This window comes from Pleurodeles waltl, chromosome 7 (assembly GCF_031143425.1).
Source record: "Pleurodeles waltl isolate 20211129_DDA chromosome 7, aPleWal1.hap1.20221129, whole genome shotgun sequence".
In the NCBI taxonomy this organism is placed as follows: Eukaryota; Metazoa; Chordata; class Amphibia; order Caudata; family Salamandridae; genus Pleurodeles; species Pleurodeles waltl.
In genome coordinates, this window is record NC_090446.1 from 17,724,191 (window position 1) to 17,746,200 (window position 22,010).

At 43.1% G+C, this 22,010-nt stretch overlaps 1 protein-coding gene across 3 annotated transcripts in view; it reads right to left on the bottom strand.

Moving 5' to 3' along the window:
* LOC138303566 (ephrin type-B receptor 5-like) overlaps nucleotides 1-22,010 on the bottom strand; it is a 209,640-nt gene that overhangs the window by 171,485 nt on the left and 16,145 nt on the right. For 2 of the 3 annotated variants that reach the window (XM_069242826.1, XM_069242827.1), the window contains exon 2: nucleotides 8,656-8,859. In XM_069242826.1, the coding sequence (XP_069098927.1) occupies nucleotides 8,656-8,806 (151 nt within the window). In that variant the 5' untranslated portion in view covers nucleotides 8,807-8,859. Of the gene's footprint in view, nucleotides 1-8,655; nucleotides 8,860-22,010 lie in introns of those variants that run through there. The other variant, XM_069242828.1, reaches the window with a different exon arrangement.

Genomic DNA, 22,010 nt, shown 5'->3' on the forward strand with positions numbered 1-22,010 from the left:
AGACAGCAAAGCTTGTGCTGCCGCGGCCTGAGTGTGTGTGTCCTGAGCTGGGGAAGCCTGCGCTGCTGCTCTAGCTATACCTGTCCTCTGACGGAGGGAAGCTTGCCTTCCATTGCCACGTGTGGGAAAGCAAAGCTTGCATTGCCGCTTCCTGAGTGTGTGTCCTGAGCTGGGGAAGCCTGCGCTGCTGCTCTAGCTATACCTGTCTTCTAACGGAGGGAAGCTTGCCTTCCATTGCCACATGTGGGAAAGCAAAGCTTGCATTGCTGCTGCCTGAGTGTGTGTGTCCTGAGCTGGGGAAGCCTGCGCTGCTGCTCTAGCTATACCTGTCCTCTGACGGAGGGAAGCTTGCCTTCCATTGCCACGTGTGAGAAAGCAAAGCTTGTGCTGCCGCGGCCTGAGTGTTTGTGTCCTGAGCTGGGGAAGCCTGTGCTGCTGCTGCTCTAGCTATACTTGTCCTCTAACGGAGGGAAGCTTGCCTTCCATTGCCACGTGTGGGACAGCAAAGCTTGCATTGCCGCTTCCTGAGTGTGTGTCCTGAGCTGGGGAAGCCTGCGCTGCTGCTCTAGCTATACCTGTCCTCTAACGGAGGGAAGCTTGCCTTCTATTGCCACGTGTGGGACAGCAAAGCTTGCATTGCCGCTTCCTGAGTGTGTGTGTCCTGAGCTGGGGAAGCCTGCGCTGCTGCTCTAGCTATACCTGTCCTCTAACGGAGGGAAGCTTGCCTTCCATTGTCACGTGTGGGAAAGCAAAGCTTGCATTGCCGCTTCCTGAGTGTGTGTGTCCTGAGCTGGGGAAGCCTGCGCTGCTGCTCTAGCTATACCTGTCCTCTGATGGAGGGAAGCTTGCCTTCCATTGCCACGTGTGGGAAAGCAAAGCTTGCATTGCCGCTTCCTGAGTGTGTGTGTCCTGAGCTGCGGTAGCCTGCGCTGCTCTAGCTATACCTGTCCTCTGACGGAGGGAAGCTTGCCTTCCATTGCCACGTGTGGGAAAACAAAGCTTGCATTGCCGCTTCCTGAGTGTGTGTGTCCTGAGCTGCGGAAGCCTGCGCTGCTCTAGCTATACCTGTCCTCTGACGGAGGGAAGCTTGCCTTCCATTGCCACATGCGAGACAGCAAAGCTTGCATTGCCGCTTCCTGAGTGTGTGTGCCCTGAGCTGCGGAAGCCTGCGCTGCTCTAGCTATACCTGTCCTCTGACGGAGGGAAGCTTGCTTTCCATTGCCACGTGTGAGACAGCAAAGCTTGTGCTGCCGCGGCCTGAGTGTGTGTGTCCTGAGCTGGGGAAACCTGCGCTGCTGCTCTAGCTATACCTGTCCTATAACGGAGGGAAACTTCCCTTCCATTGCCATGTGTGAGAAAGCAAAGCTTGCATTGCCGCTTCCTGAGTGTGTGTGTCCTGAGCTGGGGAAGCCTGCACTGCTGCTCTAGCTATACCTGTCCTCTGACAGAGGGAAGCTTGCCTTCCATTGCCACGTGTGAGACAGCAAAGCTTGCATTGCCGCTTCCTGAGTGTGTGTGTCCTGAGCTGCGGAAGCCTGTGCTGCTCCTCTAGCTATACCTGTCCTGTAACGGAGGGAAGCTTGCCTTCCATTGCCACATGTGAGACAGCAAAGCTTGCATTGCCGCTTCCTGAGTGTTTGTGTCCTGAGCTGGGGAAGCCTGCGCTGCTGCTCTAGCTATACCTGTCCTCTAACGGAGGGAAGCTTGCCTTCCATTGCCACGTGTGGGAAAGCAAAGCTTGCATTGCCGCTGCCTGAGTGTGTGTGTCCTGAGCTGCGGAAGCCTGCGCTGCTGCTCTAGCTATACCTGTCCTCTAACGGAGGGAAGCTTGCTTTCCATTGCCACATGTGTGAAAGCAAAGCTTGCATTGCCGCTTCCTGAGTGTGTGTGTCCTGAGGTGGGGAAGCCTGTGCTGCTTCTTCTCTAGCTATACCAGCCCTCTAACGGAGGGAAGCTTGCCTTCCATTGCCACGTGTGGGAAAGCAAAACTTGCATTGCCGCTTCCTGAGTGTGTGTGTCCTGAGCTGGGGAAGCCTGTGCTGCTGCTCTAGCTATACCTGTCCTCTAACGGAGGGAAGCTTGCCTTCCATTGCCACGTGTGGGACAGCAAAGGTTGTGCTGCCATGGCCTTAGTGTGTGTGTCCTGAGCTGGGGAAGCCTGCGCTGCTGCTCTAGCTGTACCTGTCCTGTAACGGAGGGAAGCTTGCCTTCCATTGCCACGTGTGGGAAAGCAAAGCTTGCATTGCCGCTTCCTGAGTGTGTGTGCCCTGAGCTGGGGAAGCCTGTGCTGCTGCTCTAGCTATACCTGTCCTCTGATGGAGGGAAGCTTGCCTTCCATTGCCACGTGTGAGACAGCAAAGCTTGTGCTGCCGCGGCCTGAGTGTGTGTGTCCTGAGCTGGTGAAGCCTGCACTGCTGCTCTAGCTATATCTGTCCTCTAACGAAGGGAAGCTTGCCTTCCATTGCCACATGTGTGAAAGCAAAGCTTGCATTGCCGCTTCCTGTGTGTGTGTGTCCTGAGCTGGGGAAGCCTGCGCTGCTGCTCTAGCTATACCTGTCCTCTAACGGAGGAAAGCTTGCCTGCGTCTGCCGAAGGGACGCTTGTTCTATGAAGAAGGGGTGTTTCCACAGCTGCTGTTCCATTTTGTGAAACAACAAAGGATGCATTAAATGCTCTTTGATGCAGAGACTGCCTCACAGTGTTTGATGTGAGATACCTGTAATCCTGAAGAATGTGCCTGAACTCATATGGGTAATATTTAAACACTGAAACATGTCAACAGAAGAGGAAAACAAGGCTTGTTGAATGACCCTCATGTGCTAACCAAGACATTTTGAGTTTATTGAAATTATACGTATATTAAACTAATTCATGGGGCGTTTCCGCTAGCCCTCTTCACCTGTTGGTCTGCCATTGTGCCATACTGTCACACAGATGTTTCTTTTGCCCAATACAGCTTAAGGCCTAGGCCAGGCCAGCCCACTTCAGCCTCAGCCACTTGCTAACTATTTTTTGAGTGAACACCTTCTGCCATTCGCACAGAGCACCTCCCCACACAGAACAGTGCCAGGGACTACTGTGTAATGTGTGCTGTTTGAGACCACAACACAGTTAGGTTGATGAGGGCCCAAAAAACAAAGATTTCCAAAAACCATAACAAAGCCAATGCTTGTTAATCTTGTGGCAGGGAGACACCAGTAAAAACATACTTATCTCACCCTAACACAAGTGTTATATCAGTTTGACAGGTTAACAAAGGTGGGGCCTAGATGTAAGGGACATAACTAGGCGACTGTACAACAAGTTAACAGTACTACTCTAGGATGTTTCCAAGTGCTAGGTGTGGAATCCAGTGATGAAATATAACATAGTAGGTAGTTCAGGGGTTATTTTCTATATGAATACACAAATGTATGGCTTTTCCATAAGAGACCTGGCTGCTTCTTCCAGGGCTGTTGCACTCCTCCTGTGGTTATGTCTGCTTATAGAAAGCATACTATATCCCTTTAACACCTCTCGCTCCTTCCTAGTGTGTTATTTACCTGTGTTGTACCTGTCCTATATGTGTGTGAGAACTGTGTTGTTCCTTCTGCCACTGCCACCAGTGCTTTAGTTATTCTTTCTGTTAGGATATATGAATGAAAACGTGAACTCTCATTTTACTTTTGGTTGAACGCGTAAAACAAGCAGAGATTTGTTTTTAAAAGACTACAAAACATTTTACATTTTTAAACATAGCTGTGTGACACATTTGGCCAATTCTGGCAATTTAGTGAACACCACTTTGCTGGGTCTGAGCCCATCATGACAGTGATAAAAGCAAAACTACTATCTCCATAATCCTATATGTTGTTGGCTGAAAAGCATAGTGACTTTTAGCAGACACATGAAAATCTAAATAAAATATAGTTCCTAACTTTCTGTTTTTTTAGGCAGTGAAGGCTTTCCACTGGGTGACGTGGAATCGCTGTCATTCCAATCGCAGATAAAAGCATCTCATTGGTACTGGGCTAACATTGACACTCTTTGAAAAAAGAAATGGCCATGTTATTTAGAAGAACAATGTGAGCAACAGAATCTAAAAGTGTTTGAAGAGTAGGCCTGGGAGGAACTCGCCGTGGAATTTGCAGTCACCTAAAAACTCTGCAAGATTCTGTGGAGCTCTGCGAGCAGTGGAATTTTGGTCGTCGCGCTGCTCGTGCTGATTTTTTGTGCCAGAAGCGTGTCCCGCTCTGTAAAATCTGCATGAACAGCACGACGCTGTGCACCAGAGAGCGCTGCTTCTTCCTGCTGCTTGAGTAGATTTTATACACAAGCCAATGCTTTCTCAACGCAAATGGTAGTGACCTGCCATGACCGCCCACATTGAGAAATCACGCCGGGAGGCAATCTAGCACCTGGAAATCACACTAGGAGACGCAAATTCTCACTCGCCCTCGTCAACTTAATGTTGGCAATCCGCACACAAGAAAAAATTCCACCACGCAGTGGTTGGCAGAGTTTTGCCTGATCTCCTCAGTCCTAGTGGAAAGCATAGTGGGCAGAACTCAGTGAATGCGGCTGGCAGAGCAGGATGTTTCTAACATCCCTAGTGAAGAGACATTGAGAAAAGAAAAAATATTATTTTCCAGCCCATCCTCAGCCTTTAGATGGACCACCTGAAAGGCCCTGACTTGAACTGGTGCAACACGTGCTGCAGGTGATGCCCCACTACGGCTGCTAGCGCACGAACGGCTTCTTGTGATCTGCAGTTAACATGTGGATCTCTATGACACAAATATTAACCTTCTTAATTATCTATCATTGAACCAGACCTGTTGCCAACAATTACACAGTGTGCTCTGGAGCAGGAACATCAACTTTCTGAACTATCTTATAATGTAACCTGTAACAAAAGACCTCTCCAGCAAATGCATTGATCACTTGAGTTATCCTACAGTATTATACCTTGAGAATTGATGGATACATACATGTCTTCATAGAATGTGTCTTGAATTCCTAACTTCGATTGTTTCAGTAAATATCTATATATACAACAGCAACACATACTCAGATGATAATCCAGTGGTAATTGTGATCCAGATGCTGAGTTTTACCTCCCAACGTTATGTGCAACATCTGGCTAAAATGTGCTTAGGGGCGAGGAGGGGATTGAGAGAGAAAATTCACAGAAAAAGCTATATCATAAGGGACACCAGATTGATGAACCAAATCTGAGGGCTTTTTTAAATTGCTGTTAAATAAAGTGCCTTCAACATCATACATCATACAAACATTATGTGCCTCAGTTCGCGTCTCGTGTGTCATCAGAGAATGCAGCTGCAAATTTGTAATATTTTGACTAGATTGTGCCGAATGGAGTACATGCACAACAACATCACTCTGGCCAATAGCCTCAGCACTAGTGGTGGGCAAACATTTCTGCTCTGCCGGCTGACTTTGCCGAGGTTTGCCCGCTCGCATTCCGCTTGGAGCATGGAGTTCTGGCAAAACTCTGCCAACCGATATGTGGCAGTGATTTTTTCGTGTGCGGCTTGAAAATGTCACGTTGGCGAGCACGAGCATGAATTTGCATTCTCTAGCGGAATTGGCAGGTGTTACAATACCTTCTGGAGCGATTTCTCAATGCAGGTGATTGAGGCAGGTCGCTATCGCTCGCCTTGAGAAAGTTGCACTCGTTGAGAAAGCTGCCTCTTGAGTAGAAAATCTCCTCGAGTGGCAGGAAGAAGCAGCGCCCTCTGGTGTGCCGCGAAGAGCTGTTTGTGCTGATTTTACAGTGCGGTACAAGCTCCCGGTGCCACAATTCTACCGCTTGTGGAACTACGCAGAATCTAGCGGAGTTGTTAGGCAACTTTGCGGTATTCCGTTTGGTATTCCATTTAAAGTCCTCTCCATCACCCACTGATCCAGCCACGCAATTGGACAGATCTTATTTCAGCTCAGTCTACTGCCAAAGAAAGACAATCCAGACTGGTCCCTCCTGATCCTTCCAGTAGTTGAAAAGTCTTGCTCTTGTAACACTTCTTTTTCGTCCAGTCAGCCAAGCTCTCTCATCTTCTTGTTACCAAGGACCAGTGCTTAATTTGAGCCAGTGGTTTCCGGTGCTCGACAACTGCACTTTATTGTCAAAACAGGGTCCAATGACAGCCTGTCACATGGTGGCACTGTTTGTCCTAATTTCTGGGGAGTACAACAGCTGTTGTTTAATTATTAAATATACATTAAAATTACTAATACCGGCCATCCAGAACGTGAAGAATAGCTTGGGCGGCACGTATTAGTAATTTAGATGTATATTTAACGCCCGCATTGTCACACGTGTATGAGTGTGATGGCAGTAGTGATAGTCCCGTCATGGGCAGCACTAGTGGGAGCAGAGGGTGGTGCAACCTGCAGTGGACTCCTGACAAGGGCCCTGGAACTTCTTTTTCACAAATTAAGCACTGCCAAAGACGCATGACCTACTCAGTTGGTAGAAGAGGATGGCATATATCTAGGATACGGAAACATCTACATACACATACGTGCAGCCATTGCAAACACAACTGGAGCACCCCTCCAAACCACAGACATGACGCATTGTGCTTGCCACACATGCCCCACCACACAACCACACCCTGCTACCCATGCACAATTAAGACAGTTGTAGCCTACAACTACCCACTGATGGGAGCTACCTGTAAGTGCAGCTGTGTCAGAGTAACACTGCTCTGCTTCCGTCCCCCTTTAGTGCAGGAAGAACTTCCTTGTAACACAATTTGAACATCCCTTCGAACCACATTCCCAACACTCAATGCTGGACCACACTACAAATCCACACGACAATGCACAACAAGGGTATGAAGCGCTTCACAATACTATGAAATGTAATCGGAGAGCAGATGCACAATTTCACAGCCCTTGTTGCTGCTGCACTGACTACGCTGACCTATGTGATGCATTCAAACACTGGTCCTTCTTATTCTCTATAGGATATCCCTGCATGAACCGTCCACCTCGCGCCAGTGGGTGTGGGGGTGGTAAGCACTTGACCAAAGTTTATAAATAAATGATGTGGTAGACACACTTAGGCTCTGCAAAAGACACTCTTAATACATCAGAATGCGCTGATAATCTGGTGAGTCTGAGGCGGGGAGTGAATCACTGAAAGACAACTTCGAAACAGATATGGCGGTGGATAACTTGTACTGTAGAATCCAACGATGGAAACACATCAGATGCTAAATAATAAAGGTGACACATTGTATGTGTGGGGCATCCCACACTGAAATGTGCATATACTCTCTTCAGTGTTCCCATCACTCTTATCTCCAGTCAGCGGTGTTGAGTTTGTGAGGGTGGCCTGTCTGGAGAAGAGTAAAGGGGACACGCTAAGGCACCACATGAGACAGAACATCCTAGTGGATAACAAGGATAAGACCATGGTCTAGATGAACTCTATGCATTCTGTAGCCCAACTGGGGATGGAGCCAGGCCTGGCACTCACATTCTCTCCTCGCCAACTGAAGGCGCTAAGCTTTCGCCTGGACAGTGACGGATGTGTTGACAAAGGGATACCAAAAGACAAAAGACACCATTTCTATGTAAGAACTACAACCTTATGTGAAATGGAAGATGCAATCATGGTGTCAGAGGATGCTGGGTCTTGTTGCGGCTGGATATGATTCTCTTGACCTGCCAGACCTCCAAATGGTGTGGGACCTCTGGAGAGAGTCATTTTTGTCAGAACGGGGTTCAAGTCCTGAAACGTGTAATTTGTCTGCCCCGCTCTTTCGTTATATCACTGTAAATGTCTAAGGCTTATTTTGTTGAAATTGACTGCCCGGTTCTCCATAGAAACTTTGCAATTGTTAACTGAGCCCCCTAATAAATTGTTTTGCACCGAATTTTAACTTTTTAAAATGTTTTTTAATGATATATTGATTTTGTTACGATGTTGGGGCAAGCAGGAGTTAATGAAACTGTTCATTTGTATGGTTTTATATAACTAATGTATATGTACTTACTGTATGAATTTCTTTTACGTGTACCTCCTCGGAGTTCTGAAATATGTTTAAAATAAACTTGACTTGTGTTGAGTCTGTGTGTGACTCGGTGTGTGACTGTGTATGTGTGGGAGTGTGTTATGGGTCACCCCACACTGAAATGTGCAGTACTGTGTTTCATGCTTCTGTAACATCCATACCCACAATCAGTGGTATTTTTTGCATGTGAGTGCAGTACTCTGTTTAATGCTCATATAATACTCATACACTTAATCAGCGATGTTATTTGTGTGTGTCTGTGAGTGTGCGTGTGTGACTGTGTGTTTGGATGGGTGTTATGGGTCATCTCACACTGAAATGTGAATGCACTATGTTTAATTTTCCTATGTTACTCATACCCCCAATCCGCAGTGTGTATGTGTGTGTGTGTGTGTGAGAGACGTTGTACGTATGGTTGGGAGTTATGGGTCATTCCACAATTAATAAAGACTGTTTAATGCTCTATGGTGCTGTTTGTGTGTCTGTGTGCTTTTTGTTTAATGGTGTTATCTTTTAAAGCAGATTGTCAAGTGTCAGTGAAAGAAACAAGTGTAACAAAACACATACTTTCTGTTTCAGTACACTGGTGCAGTCCTATAATAAGAAAACATTATTAAACCAGTTATTGTACCTTCCAAAGGGGCGGCCAGTGGTAGAATGCAGAGTATGTACAGGATGCTCATGATGTCACTCAATGCTTGTGAAAAGTTGATGCACATAAACAAACTCCAGCCGGGGAAGGTTGCATGAGCCACCTCTGGTGTGTCTCCTGGATCCACCATCTGAACCACAGAGACGGGAAGTGCAGGAACTCATTCCTAATGAAAAGCAAGATCTGTGGTACGAAAAATACATTATATCCAGGACTGTGCAAAAATTCATGCTTTTCATGTTAACCCGTCACACAGTAAATGCATTTATGCATCAGCGGCCATTGTAATCGAGCTCAAGGACTAACCAATAAAAATAGGCATTGCTGAGACATAAACCAAGCACTGACAAAACCAATAGGTCTGGCTTATATGCACGTCTTCAATGACCACTGGGTTGTGTGTTTGGGCAACTGGATAAATATATGAAGGAATGAATGAATGAATGAATGAATCGATGAAAGGGTAACAGACAGAGCACATAGCTGATAACTCAGTAACTGCATGGAGGGATGGGTGGGTGAGAACAATGAACAGATACTTTCTAAGAAGCCAGACCTATTGGCTTTGCCAGTGTTTTAGTTCGAAGTCTATGTTTTATACCTTAAAGATCAGGTTCTAGAGGAACATAAGGCTGTTCACCGCAATCTGATTAATGATGCAAAATGAAAATATTGTGCAGACATAAGCTAAAAGCTAACATCATGTATTCCCCAGAAATTGAACATTGACATATCAGAGGTTTTTTGGGATGAACAAAATATGGTCACAACTCATAAACAGTAGAAGATGTAAAAAAAAAACACCTTCTACTTCTAGAGCACCTTGACTGCAGGGTTACCATGTCACACTGGCCTACATTATCTAAATTTGGCACAGTCTCAAATGTGCATGCGGGCCTCTACAATGGTAAGTAAATTGTGTCGCTTTGCATCATGCCACCACCTACACAAAATATTGGAGAACAAGGGCGAAGCTTGGAAGGGCCTTTCAATGGACAAACCACTATTAGCGTTGTTATCCGCTTCGATTTCTCCAATTTAGCAAGAGCGGTCTGCACCCTTACAGTTTAATGCTGTATTTACAGCTATCGAGGAACAGAGTTTAATTCTGATCAGACAAAAATCCACTATTACATGATTCCCTGGTGAGCAAAAGCTGCAAACACAATCAGTTGATGGCAGAGTGTACTTCACTGACATACGAAGGAATCCAAATGCAAACAAGACACAAGTATTACACCAAACACCCTGGTGCTTGGAGTCCTGTAAGTAGGTGGGTGTACACTATTCAAATTATCCTGGATCCTGCCAATGTGGAAGGGTGGATTGTGCACTAAGAAAATAGTGCCAAATGCTGGATTGCACTTCTCACATATTTATGCATGATTACAAGTAATTTTGTGGCAAAAACTAGTAATTACGCTAGGGAGAATTATGCTAGTTATACCCACCCCTAGTTCTAATAAGGTATTCCAAGTACAATGTTTCACAAAATACATCATAATTCATCATATTTATATACCTATTGACATCCAAGTTCAAGTCATACGTGATTTAAAAAATAATTCTTCAATCCAAATGTTACATCTGACTGTTGAATTTATTTAATATGCAATTTTCTCTTAAACCCCTGAAACCATTGACAATTTATATAGTTAATAGATTCCTATTTGTGGCCCTGGTTTGATAGCTGTTAGCTATTGAACTATGCGCATAACAGCTAACTCGTTCATAAATCTTACCTCTCATGCAATGAATGTAACAATAATCTAACAAGAAGCCAGATCACTTTTTAAACGAGATTGAAAACTGAAGGGCCTGCCACATGTAAATTGCCTTCCAATATTCAATAGGATGAGGAATCTAATGTCCCTTGTCAGACTTCAAAAGCAAATAAAAATTATATAATGTATCTAAAGTAATAAAGTGCTAACCTTTTTGTAGACTTAATTCCTTGGGAACGGAGACTTCCTTTAATTCTCTAGGTATCTTTTGAAACTGTTTGAAAATTCCTGTTCCTGTGATCTCTTTTAGTCACAGATAGAGTATTTCAGGCAACACAAATGATAATGTAAGGTAGTTTGCCTATTGCTCTTTTGTTTTATAATTTCACTGTGTATGCTATTACCTTTTTCATTGAGTCTTGTATTAAATGTCTGTATTCCATGTGGGAATTTAGTTTTGAAAAATTACATATTTATTTTCAATGTAGGACAAAAGAACAAATTATACAGCACTATTACCTTTACTGTGAATTACATCTTTAATTATTTACGCACATTAAAATACATTACAAATATTTCCTGAAGTTTAGATTTTATAATACCATCCCTATAAAGAACAAAACATGCTTTTATAAATAATAATTATGTAGTATATTAATAATTATGAGTAATATAAGTATATTTTTAAAAAGATGCATCCATTGTTGCTCAAAATAGTTGTTAAAATATTTAAATTTTATATTATTTTTAACATTACTTTAAATTATTTTATATTTTTAACTATCTAAAATACTTTAGTAAATCATTTAATTTACATTATTTTTAACATTATTTCATATGAGGTTTTTTTTTAAAGTCCCTAACACCCTTATTTTATAAGTGGTAGTGTTACTGTGCCAATAATTGGCCTTGTGTGGTGCTGGGGTTACTACTACTTTGGCAGTAGTAGATAACAATCATAAACGTGTCTTCACCCTTTTTTGAAGAGCCATAGACATATGAGTTACAATTTTGAGTAACTTCATACTCGAATTTGTGAATAAATAAAAAGCTGTAACCTTCCTCAAAAGTGTGAATTACTAAAAATGTGTATGTTGTTTTGTGAATCAGCCACTATACGTTTGTTGCACTCTCAGATTCTATACGATTTAAGGAATGGAAAAGGTTCTCATCACCAGGTAGAATGTTGATATTTCATGATGCATAGATTTGTCCTTAGGATGTATGTAAGAGAAAAGAACTTCATTCTTAGTAATGTCAACTTTATAATCCTCAAGAACGTTTGTCTGTATTTTCAGTTTTACAAACAACTTTGAATGTAATTCATAACCAGGGTCTGTGTATTCTTAAAACATGCGGTAGTTGTCTTAATCAGAGAAGTGATTGTTTATTTTTCAGTTATATGAATGTCATAGTTCCACCAACATAGTAAAGGCAACATACCCTTGGATATCTGGGCACATGCCCATTTTAAATATTTGTAATACAGTGCCACGGTAAATTCTATTTAGCAAGGACATTTATAAAGATTGGATGTTAATTTGTAGAACTCTGCTGAAGATTTTGTGTCACTGCAAATTGTTGAATAATGCAGAATGTAGTGGGGTCCCATCTAGAGGTGGTTTATCTCACACTGGTGTAGTATGCATTGCTATATGAATGGTTGCCATTGTGGCCATCTCAGGGATATATGTAGTGTACCTTACCAAACTGCAGAGTGCTGTCCACAAGGCCTAGCAACATATGTCTTTTCAGTGGCATGTTTTTGTTTTCTTAATGATTTTGAGACCGCTCACTTTTTCTACACAAAACTTTCCCAACAAAAAGTACACCCAGTTTGGGTTCTTCCTATTAATTTTGGACAGGTCTGTCAATTGGTAGTATATTGCAGTGGGGGCAAAATTAGCATTTTCTGCATTATCTCCCATAGGAATCTTTGCTTGTTAGTATAGAAAACACAATTGACTGGAATAACCTTTAAATATAACGTTATTCAAATAAGTGTCTCTGCTTGGTTTAGAGTGAATCTGTGCAGTATTCTTTGAGGAATTAGTGTTTAAAGTGTGTTCTGGTCTGGGCATGAAAAGATCACCTTTTACTCACAGATGGTCTTTTAATTCACTGATTCTCTGCAGATTTACAAATCAACTGACTATTCATGAATCACAGAACAGTGTTGGGAAATCAAAACAAACAAAGGACTAAAGGGGGCTTTATAAACTTAGCCTGATCTCCTGATTCCAATGGGGGTGGCCACAAGGGGAATATGTATAGATTCATCTAATTTCCAAATCCTACCCTAGACTCATGAATCCTGGACCACCATCTCTGGGTCCACAGCACCCAAGGAGGTTCCAGGTTTGGTGAATCAAGCATTGGATTCATGAACCCTATAAACAAATGAAAAAAAGTATTCAGTGTACTAATGCAGTGCTTGGCCAATGGCCACATGGAAGTAATTGACACATGCAGAGGCCTGGAAGCAACCCTGGGTCACAGTCCAGTCCCAGCTGTTAACCTCCCTTTTATACAGTTAAAGGCCTTGTACCAGGGGGCAGATGCTGTGTGTTGGTCACGGGGCATGGTACCCTTGTCCTGCTACTGCTGTGGATGGCCGGAACAGGGTGTTTAGAGAATACCTCCTGCAAAAGGCTGTGCACTGGGTCAGGCCAAAGGCCAAGTGTTGTAGTCTGCTATGCACATCCAAAGACCCTGGTCCTATTTGTAAGGCTGCACCAGTATTTTGCAATTTGTGAATTATAAGCAGAAATGTTTAAATATTAAAAGACACGTAGTGTTTAAATCATTCTGACATGTCCTATGCTATGGATTTCAAGGTCATCTCAGAATGTGTTCTCAGCTGTGAACAATAAGAAAGGTAATGCATCTTTTATAAGTGCTTATGAGAAATGAACCACTTTGGCTTAGGCAGAGAAAGAAGGCACAGTCTTCATGTGTCATGTTACTGAGTCCCCACATGATCAGGCCAGGGCACCCAAGCTGGTGTAAATCAGTCTCTTTTTTCAAGGGGATCTGCACACATTTTGAAGCAACTTTACCTTACACAAAAGCTATATTTTAGGTTATGTGGGGGATGTGTGGGGTAAGAATATTTCAAACAGCTATCCTGTTACAAGAAAATAATTTGCAATATCAGACAACCACAACATAAACATTTTTTAGTTTTGATGCATTTTGCACCAAACAAGAGGCTGCTGGCACTACAGCTGATGGAGGACACCCTTAGGCCTGGAATCACATCAACACAGTGGATTCTGTAGCCCACATTCCATGTCTTAGTCTAGCGGGCTTCAGAAGCAACAATTTATCTTCTTGTCTTTCTTCAAAGAGGAGAGCTAATAGGCTTCTCTTCTTATTATGTCATAGTAAAAACATCAGAGGGTCTATCAAGGAAAGAAAAATGGTCAAACTGGGAACCTATTTAAGGCTATCCATAAATAACTCATGAGGTGACCTTGGGTTATCTACGCCTGATTTTGTTAAGTGAAAGTTCATATAAAGTCTGTAAAAGTTCACCTTAGTTCAGGGACTTCTTTCAGGCTCCTTCCTTCCCCTTGAATCAGAGGTTTTTCTTTCTCAGTCAATTTACAATTGTACTACCTCTGAAGCATCCAAGCCTCTTATAGACTTCTTTGAAGACAACAGGCAGGACTTCCCTCACATTCCACAAGCGTTAATGTCATTATGCAGAGCAGGTACCAGAAACACAAATTAAGGCATATTCCTTTCCATTTCCTGCCAGATAGTAGAGTGCTGGGTAGACCTGTTTGCACTTAATCAAAAGGCTATTGTGTTTTAGAATTAAATGTCTATTCAAAAAGAATCATATGCATTTCATAATTAGTGGTTCCTGAAGCAACTGACATAACATTTATAAGCAGTAGATAGCTATAGTTTGAACATGTGTGGCCTTTAAAACTTTATTTAAGTTTATGTTTGTTTTCTCATTTAGGAAGTAAACCCAAGTCCACCATGACTCTGAACCTGTAGTGTAGCTGCCTTTTTCAAAACAACTCAGCTGTGGGTCTGTAGACCCTGTGTTACTCTGCCTGTAAGGCCCACATAAAGATAATGATAAGCTGTAGAGAACCCATTCCACATATTCCACAAGATTTAAAAACACAGATACACTAAGCACTAAGAAACTTCTACACTATCAGTCAGTTCACACTGCACTGGTTGTTAATGCTTCACAACTCACAGTGGCAGTCCATTGACTTGACAGATGTCAGGCCAGTCCCAGATTAGAAGAGCAGCACTGGAGGTGTAAGAAAATCCATTTATACTGTAAATACGGGGTCCAAGGGCGGACAAATATGCCTCACGCTGGCAGAAGTCAGGCCGAAAAACATAACAAATACCTGATTGCAAACCATAGGCAAACAGAAAGTATTTTTTATTAATAAATGTTTGCAATATGTTTTTGCTAGCCATTGACATTTTTAGCTGCTTGCCTAATATGCAGCCAGACCCTTATGCACACTTGATTTCTGCAAAATAACATTTTCCAAAGAAGCCATTGGGTTGTTGACAAAAGAAATAAGAGTCACAAATTTCCCATGTGTATCTTTTTCCGCTCTTTTATCTTGCGGCTGTTTAAATGCATACAATGCAGGTATGCCTTGAAGGCACTATGGATTTAGTTTCAAATCCATGGATTGTAGTCTAAATATATGAAGCTCAATGTCATTATAACAAGAAGGCTTTTCCACAGTTACCTATGATGCGTTGGGTTGAGAGAGCAGTAGGTGCTGGGAAACAGCCTGGTAAAACCACAATTCTTCTTAGTGCATATCTTGAATTGTGTAGGGATGAACTATCATGCACTTTGCTCCCCTAAGTAAAGAGGCATATTTGTCTGTCAGAATGTAAGAAACTCCAGAAACCACTGATAAGATATTTGGCCAAAATGAACAGCTGTAATTGTTTTGAAAAGAGTAGACAAATTATCAGAATAAAAATACAGAAAATCCAGCAAAGAGGGACAAAACTGAAAGCAAGGGAAGACAAAAGTGATCAAAAATAAGGGAATACATTTTCATGATGTGTTCTTCATGTATAACTGCCTCCTTATATATGGCCTGAAATGATTCTGGGACCGTGGACTTCCCATCCAATAAGATCTCTGTTGGCTGCTGGTGTTAGCATCAGTGCAACTCCCTGAGTGTGAGGGGCATTCTCTTCCTTGTGTCCAGAATACAGCAGCATTCCTCCTGGTACCAGTCTTTTCTGTCCAGTGGTGTCCATCTGATCTCTCTGATGCCAAGCAGGGCAAGGTTGTAGTTGTTAATTCCACTGCCACTTGGGCTGTCTTGCCTGTCTTGTACATGGTCCTCACATTCCATGTCCCAATGGTGAAGTGCTTGGTCAAAAGTAGAGACCTTCCACACAAAGAAAAGGATGATCAACATGAGCGCTATCGAGTGCTATGCTCCTACAAATGACAGTGAAAAAGAGGAGAAAGGAAAGTTTTACAACAGCCATCCTAGACAAGTGCCTTAACAAACACATTACCATAGTCATGGGGGATCTCAATTCAAAGATTGGAAACAACAACATTGAGTACGAAGAAGTCATGGGCAACCATGGCATTGGTGACATGAATGAGAATGGTGGAAGGATCAGATACCTCTGTGCCCTCAATCATCAATCAAGTTGTATTTATATAGCACGACTTATCACCAGCTACGGTATCCAGATGCTTTGCTGCGGGTCCAATTTGAAGAATCAGGTCTTTATATCCTTCCTGAGATTGGTCAGCAAGGGCAAGGTGCAGAGGTGGGGGGGGAGGGTGTCCCAGGCTTTGGCCGCAAGATGGGCAAAGGTGTTTCCTCCGGTGTGGCAGTGGTGTACGCAGGGGATCTGTGCAAGGGCGAGGTGTGCAGAGCGTAGATTTCTGGAGGGATGGTGGAAGTGTAGCCGGGGTTCAGGTAGGCAGGTTCCTGTTGTGGAGGGCTTTGTAGGCATTGGTTAGGAGCTTGAATTTGCATCTCTTCTGGTCCAGGAGGATGTGGGCTCTTCTGGGTAGGTTGAGGATCAATCTGGCGGATGCCTTCTCAATTGACTGGAGTCTTTGCATGAGTTTGTTGGAGGTGCTTGCATACAGTGCTTTGTTGTAGTCCAGTTGGCTGGTGATGAGGCCATGCATTGCTGTTTTCCTGGTGTTGTTGGGAAGCCACTTGAAGATTTTGCAGAGCATATGGAATCAGGCTGCGGAGATGCCATTGATCTGTAATTTCATGGAGAGCTTGCTGTCGAGGATGATGCCATGAACAGTCTAGTGACAGGTAGCAGAGTATTCCCACAGACAAGGCAATGTGGGTGTCACTAGATCATTAAACAGAGAATCGGATCAACCATGTCTGCATTGTCAAGAAGTTTCAGAGGTCCCTGCAGAATATGAGAGTAATGAGAGAAGTGGACGTGGCATCAACCATCCCCTTTTCATGGCCAAGCTGAAGAAAGCATGGATGGAACCAATAAACCAATGTCAGCAATATAACACCACCCTCCTCAAAGCTACACAGAAATGGAGTGAATACTCAGTCTCCCTCAGCAACAAATTTCAAATCCTGCAATAACTAGAGAATGACAGAGACTCAGTAGAAAGTTAATGGGAGAATATCAAAGAAACAGTGACATCACCCTGCCGGTAGGTAGTGCACCCCAAGAACCATCAGCAGAAAGAATGGATCCCCACCAAGACTCTCTGCAAAATCCAAGAGAGGAAGAAAAGTTTGCTGCAGTCAACACCAGCTGAACAAGAGCAGAAAAAGCAAAAGCTCAAGGTGAATACCAAAAACAAACAAGGAAGCAAATAGAGGCTTAAGAGCAGACAAGTGAAGGTTCATCAATGGTCTTGCCACAAAAGCCCAGGAAATGCAAGCCCTGGAAACTTGAAAGAACTCTATGACCTAACGGGGAAACTCTCTGGGAGATACAGCTTGCAAGAAAGACCTGCTAAAGACAAAACTGGGAAGACAATCATTCATAATGAAGGCCAACAGCAAAGATGGTTGGAGCAATTTGAAGAACTGCTGAACTAATCCATGCCACAGTCTACACCAGACATACAGCCAGCCGACAAGGACTTCCCAATAGACTGCAGTAGACCATCGAAGGAAGAAATACAGGAAGCCATCATATATCTGAGAAATAGGAAGGCAGCAGGACCCAACAAAATTGCTTTAGAGGCACTGAAGGCAGAGTTTGAAACATCAGTAGTCATGCTGTTCCCCATGCTTGAAGGATCTGGGAAGAAGGAAAGGTGCCATTTGGCTGGAAAAGGGGATATCTCATCAAGATCCCCAAGAAAGGTGACCTAACTAATGTGCAAACTACAGCCCTAGGCAAAGTGTTCAACAGAGTCATCCTGAACAGAATGAAGGAACAATGTGATGCTCAGTTGATAGACCAGCAAGCTGGCTTCCACAAAGATAGATCCAGCACAGACCAGATTGAGGTACTGAGCATCATCATTAAGCAATCAACAGAATTGAGCTCCCTCCTCTATTGCAACTTCATTGACTATGTAAAGGCTTTAAACATGTCTATCCTTGCAGGGTATCAAGTGATCGCTTCTTTCAGCTTGACATTTTTTTGCCATTGATGGTCCCAAGACCTTTGTCTCTCCCTTATGCAGGTCCTTTTATGTGGGAACAGAAACCTCTAGAAGCCAAGGACCTCTGGCCAATCCTAGAATGCCACAACAACACTTCACCCTGTTCCAATCCTCCTGCACATAATTCTAGGAATATTGAATATGGCAAATCCAAGTTGTCTGTTGAAAGAACTACCCTGAGATCCTCATCTCCCCTTTTAGTTAACACAGCTGCCTGACCCTTTCCAACCCGAACTTCAAAGGTGAGTCCCTCATGTATTGACTTCAGAGGTCTGGTCCTTCTCCTTAGTTCCAGTCGGACTGAGCTGGTCCAGCCCAGGTGCAGTGTGACAAGCACATTAACAGATGCAGATGTCCTCTGCACCGCTTCCTTTTCCAGAAACTGGGGTAGACACTGTTCATTTCTCTTTTGTGTGGGGAAGCTTTTCATCCCTTCCTTGGGGGAGCAGAGTAATTAACTTGGCCCAGTAGGGGAGGCACAGGCCTGGAATCTGATTATCAGCTTGGCCAGGGAAATATAAGAAGTTTTAAAGTGCTTAAAGGTGTATGTGGACTGTTAAGACTGTAAATTCACATCCAATGAGCATGTTTATTTCCAGAGTATGTCCAGATTGTTACATTGCTGGACCCTGTAGGAGTAGGCAGAGCAAAACTGTACATTAGGGCTTATTTTGCAATAATGTGTAATGCAGTGAAAGTACCACAGGCCTACACTAAGCCTTACTGACCTACAATTTGAATGTCCACTCACATTATTAGGTCTACCCCAGGTCAATACCAATCCCTGAAAGTATCTTCTGCATCTGGCCATCAGGCAGACCAAGATGGTAGCCTCATGCGTGCATCCCACACATGTGCACACTCATGTGTGCACATGTTTGTGTGTAACAAGCTCAGAGCATTTTACTCTAGGGGTGAAGCAATAGCCTTACCTTACAAGGCAGACACTGGCAGTTAGAACTCAGTCTCACTACCATAAATGTACTATGAGTGAGACTCAGATAGTGAGACTCACTGGCTGTAATAGTCTAAAAAGTAGATAGTCAAGTGCAAACAATTCAGGAGTACTAAATATACGGAGCCCATGTGCTACAACGTCTTAAACAAAAAAATAAAATAGCAATTTAAACATTATTGTGTCAGTTAGGTAAACCATCAAGGAGCACACATTGACTCTGAATTTCTAGGCATATCAGGTTGCATCTGCAAACCAACAAACGCACTATGTTAGTAGTTCCTAACCTGTGGTACGCGGACCCCCAGGGGTCCATGACACATTCCCAGGGGGTCATCAGGCCTGGGCCGCGAGGAAGGCACTTCTTCAGCTGAGGCCTCTTACAAACGTGTGTGTTTATATTCATTATTTCCTTTGTGCAGCAGTTTTCGAAACACTGCAAAGTTCCTTGGACATCCAGCAGCTTTACAGCATGAATAAAAGATAACTCAAGTGATTAATGCACCTGCTGGAGATAGATATGAGTTTTGTATAGTGGCAGTTTTGACTCATCTAGCGCAGATGGTTAATATGCCTGCTGCAAACAAACAAGTATCATGCTAAGAACAGTATTTAATGTGCATAACTCCATGGATACTGCTTTTTGTCACAGAGATTATGTTGTTATTGTGCAGTTCATAAAATATAATCGTAATCTAGCACTGTTAGCTATGAGCTGCCATTAAAGATCTGCATGCAAACTGCATGGCACAAATTAGAAAGTTGTTTTTTCCCCAATCATTAAGTTTCCTTATGCTTCTAAAAAATTGTTTGCTTGAGTAGAAATACACTGTTATTAAAGTCAACACTAAGCACTGTGTTGTGTTCTGAATGCTGAGTGTGTGCTTCTCCAGACCAAGCACTCTTAGAAAATGCCACCAGTGTGGATGACATGTGAATCCTATGCCTGGTACTCCCCTGTAAAGTGATCCAACACCCTACACTGGTATGAGAGGTGCTATAAAACAAATGAATTACATGTGACAGAGAGGCTGTGGAGGGATTAGAGGCTCTCATGGTTTTACTTCCTTTCCCCATCACATATTTATGTGAAAATGTTTTCTTGGATGCAATGTCCCTAAACAAATACAAAAATCACTTGGGAAATGTAGAATCTGACCTGAGGATTCAACTTTCCTAAATAAAACCAAACATTGAAAAACTAGTCTCTGAGATGCAGCGCCAGCCTTCCCATTAAAATGTTTAGATTTTTGCACATTTTTTCAATATAAAATAATAATATTTTTAGTAATTTGAGTATTTATTTGGTGTGTACTATTTTGAGTATTTTTTTGTGAACTGCAAATTATTTTAATGTTTGAAATTTAAATTGTACAAATTGCTTGGGGGCCTGGCTTCCAGTAATGATTCAGTGGGGGGGGTCCTCAGAAGTCAAAAGGTTGGAATCACTGCACTATGTCACCCATACCACCAAAACTTAATGAGAAATCAAATGGAAAAGTGTGATCATCCACAAAATGCCACGCCCCTGAGGAGCAGCCCATCCAGCCAATGTCAAACACTCAAGCACACACAATGGGAAATAGTTGACCCATGGCCAATTCACTCCCGCTCTCTCTCTGCACGTTTTATTATATTTTTTGAAGAAATTATGACAAGCTCTACGATGGCAACAGATCCTAAAAGTTCTAAATTGATTCTTAGCAACCACAGAACAAAATATCTGTGCATGCAAAAACAGGGAGGAACAATAATTTACTTTATTTATTTGTTTAATTATGTATGCATTTATGTATGTATTTATTTATTGCTTTATCCATTTATTTATAGTTTTTAAATTGTTAGTAACTACTCGCAGGCAAAGGAGTTCTTCCTTTAATACATCTGTCTAATATAATAGTAGCATTTTAGCAAACATAATATTGAGGAAAGGACATAATTCAAAGGTATAGTGATGAGATTGATAAGATGATGGCAGCTTTACCCAATTGAGCATTGCTTAAAGAATTGAGGTTTGTATATCTTCACAGAAGGCTACTACATGTGGGAGCATGTGATACGATCAGGAATGCAGTTTGAAAGTCCTAGAACAAGCCACGGGCAACCTGTTTGGAAGATTTTTTATTTTGACAGTGTGCATTCTGGGGATGCTAGGGAGGGGGGACCCTGCACTGCTCATGCCCCCTGTGCCCCCTAGCACTTGTTCTGCAGCAGTCTTTTCATGGCGATTGAATAGCCATGAAAAGGCTGGTGGAGAACATCGTTGTAATCAACAAGGCGGCTTTGACTTCAGCACCACCGAGGCTGATTACAACCATGATTGCTATCATCCCATCAAGATCAAAGATCCTGGCTGAAAGGGCAGTCTTTTGGTGGTCCAACTGCCAGGGCCATGATGTGGGAGTTGGACCACCACAGCTGTGGTGGTCCGACTGCCAATGCGGGGCTGACGCTGTTGTGACCACCAGACTCGTAATAGGGCCCTAAATCTTGAAGATGATCTTTTATCTTGGGGGGACTGCTTCAGATGGCTGTGCTATGGTAAAGAGCCTGGTGCCACATGATGTATAGCTCTGAGAGGAAGGGAACAGCACTTGGCAAGGCCGGCCAATGCTGTATTGAAAGGCTGAACAGCATCAAAGTCCAGGCATCAACATCATCCAATATTTTTAAGGCAGCTGCTATCACTTGCACTGTAGAGGTTTCTGTACAGTATTTGGAATAGAATCCAGATTGGTGGGAGTTCAGGAGGTTGTTGACAGTGATGGGTTTGGTAGTTCTGTGGCAACTGTTTTCACAATGATCTTGTAAAGATAATGGAGTTTAGAAACTGGCCTGAGGATTTGAAGATTATTGAAATCTGTTTGTTTGCTTGAGCAGTGGACTGATTTGTACAATCTTCAGAGTCAAGCTGAGCATTGACGCCTCTGAACGTGGATGGAGAGCTGTCTTGCTGATTTAGTAAGAGAAAAAGTTCCCGATACAGAAATGTCCACCTCACCCTCCGACACAG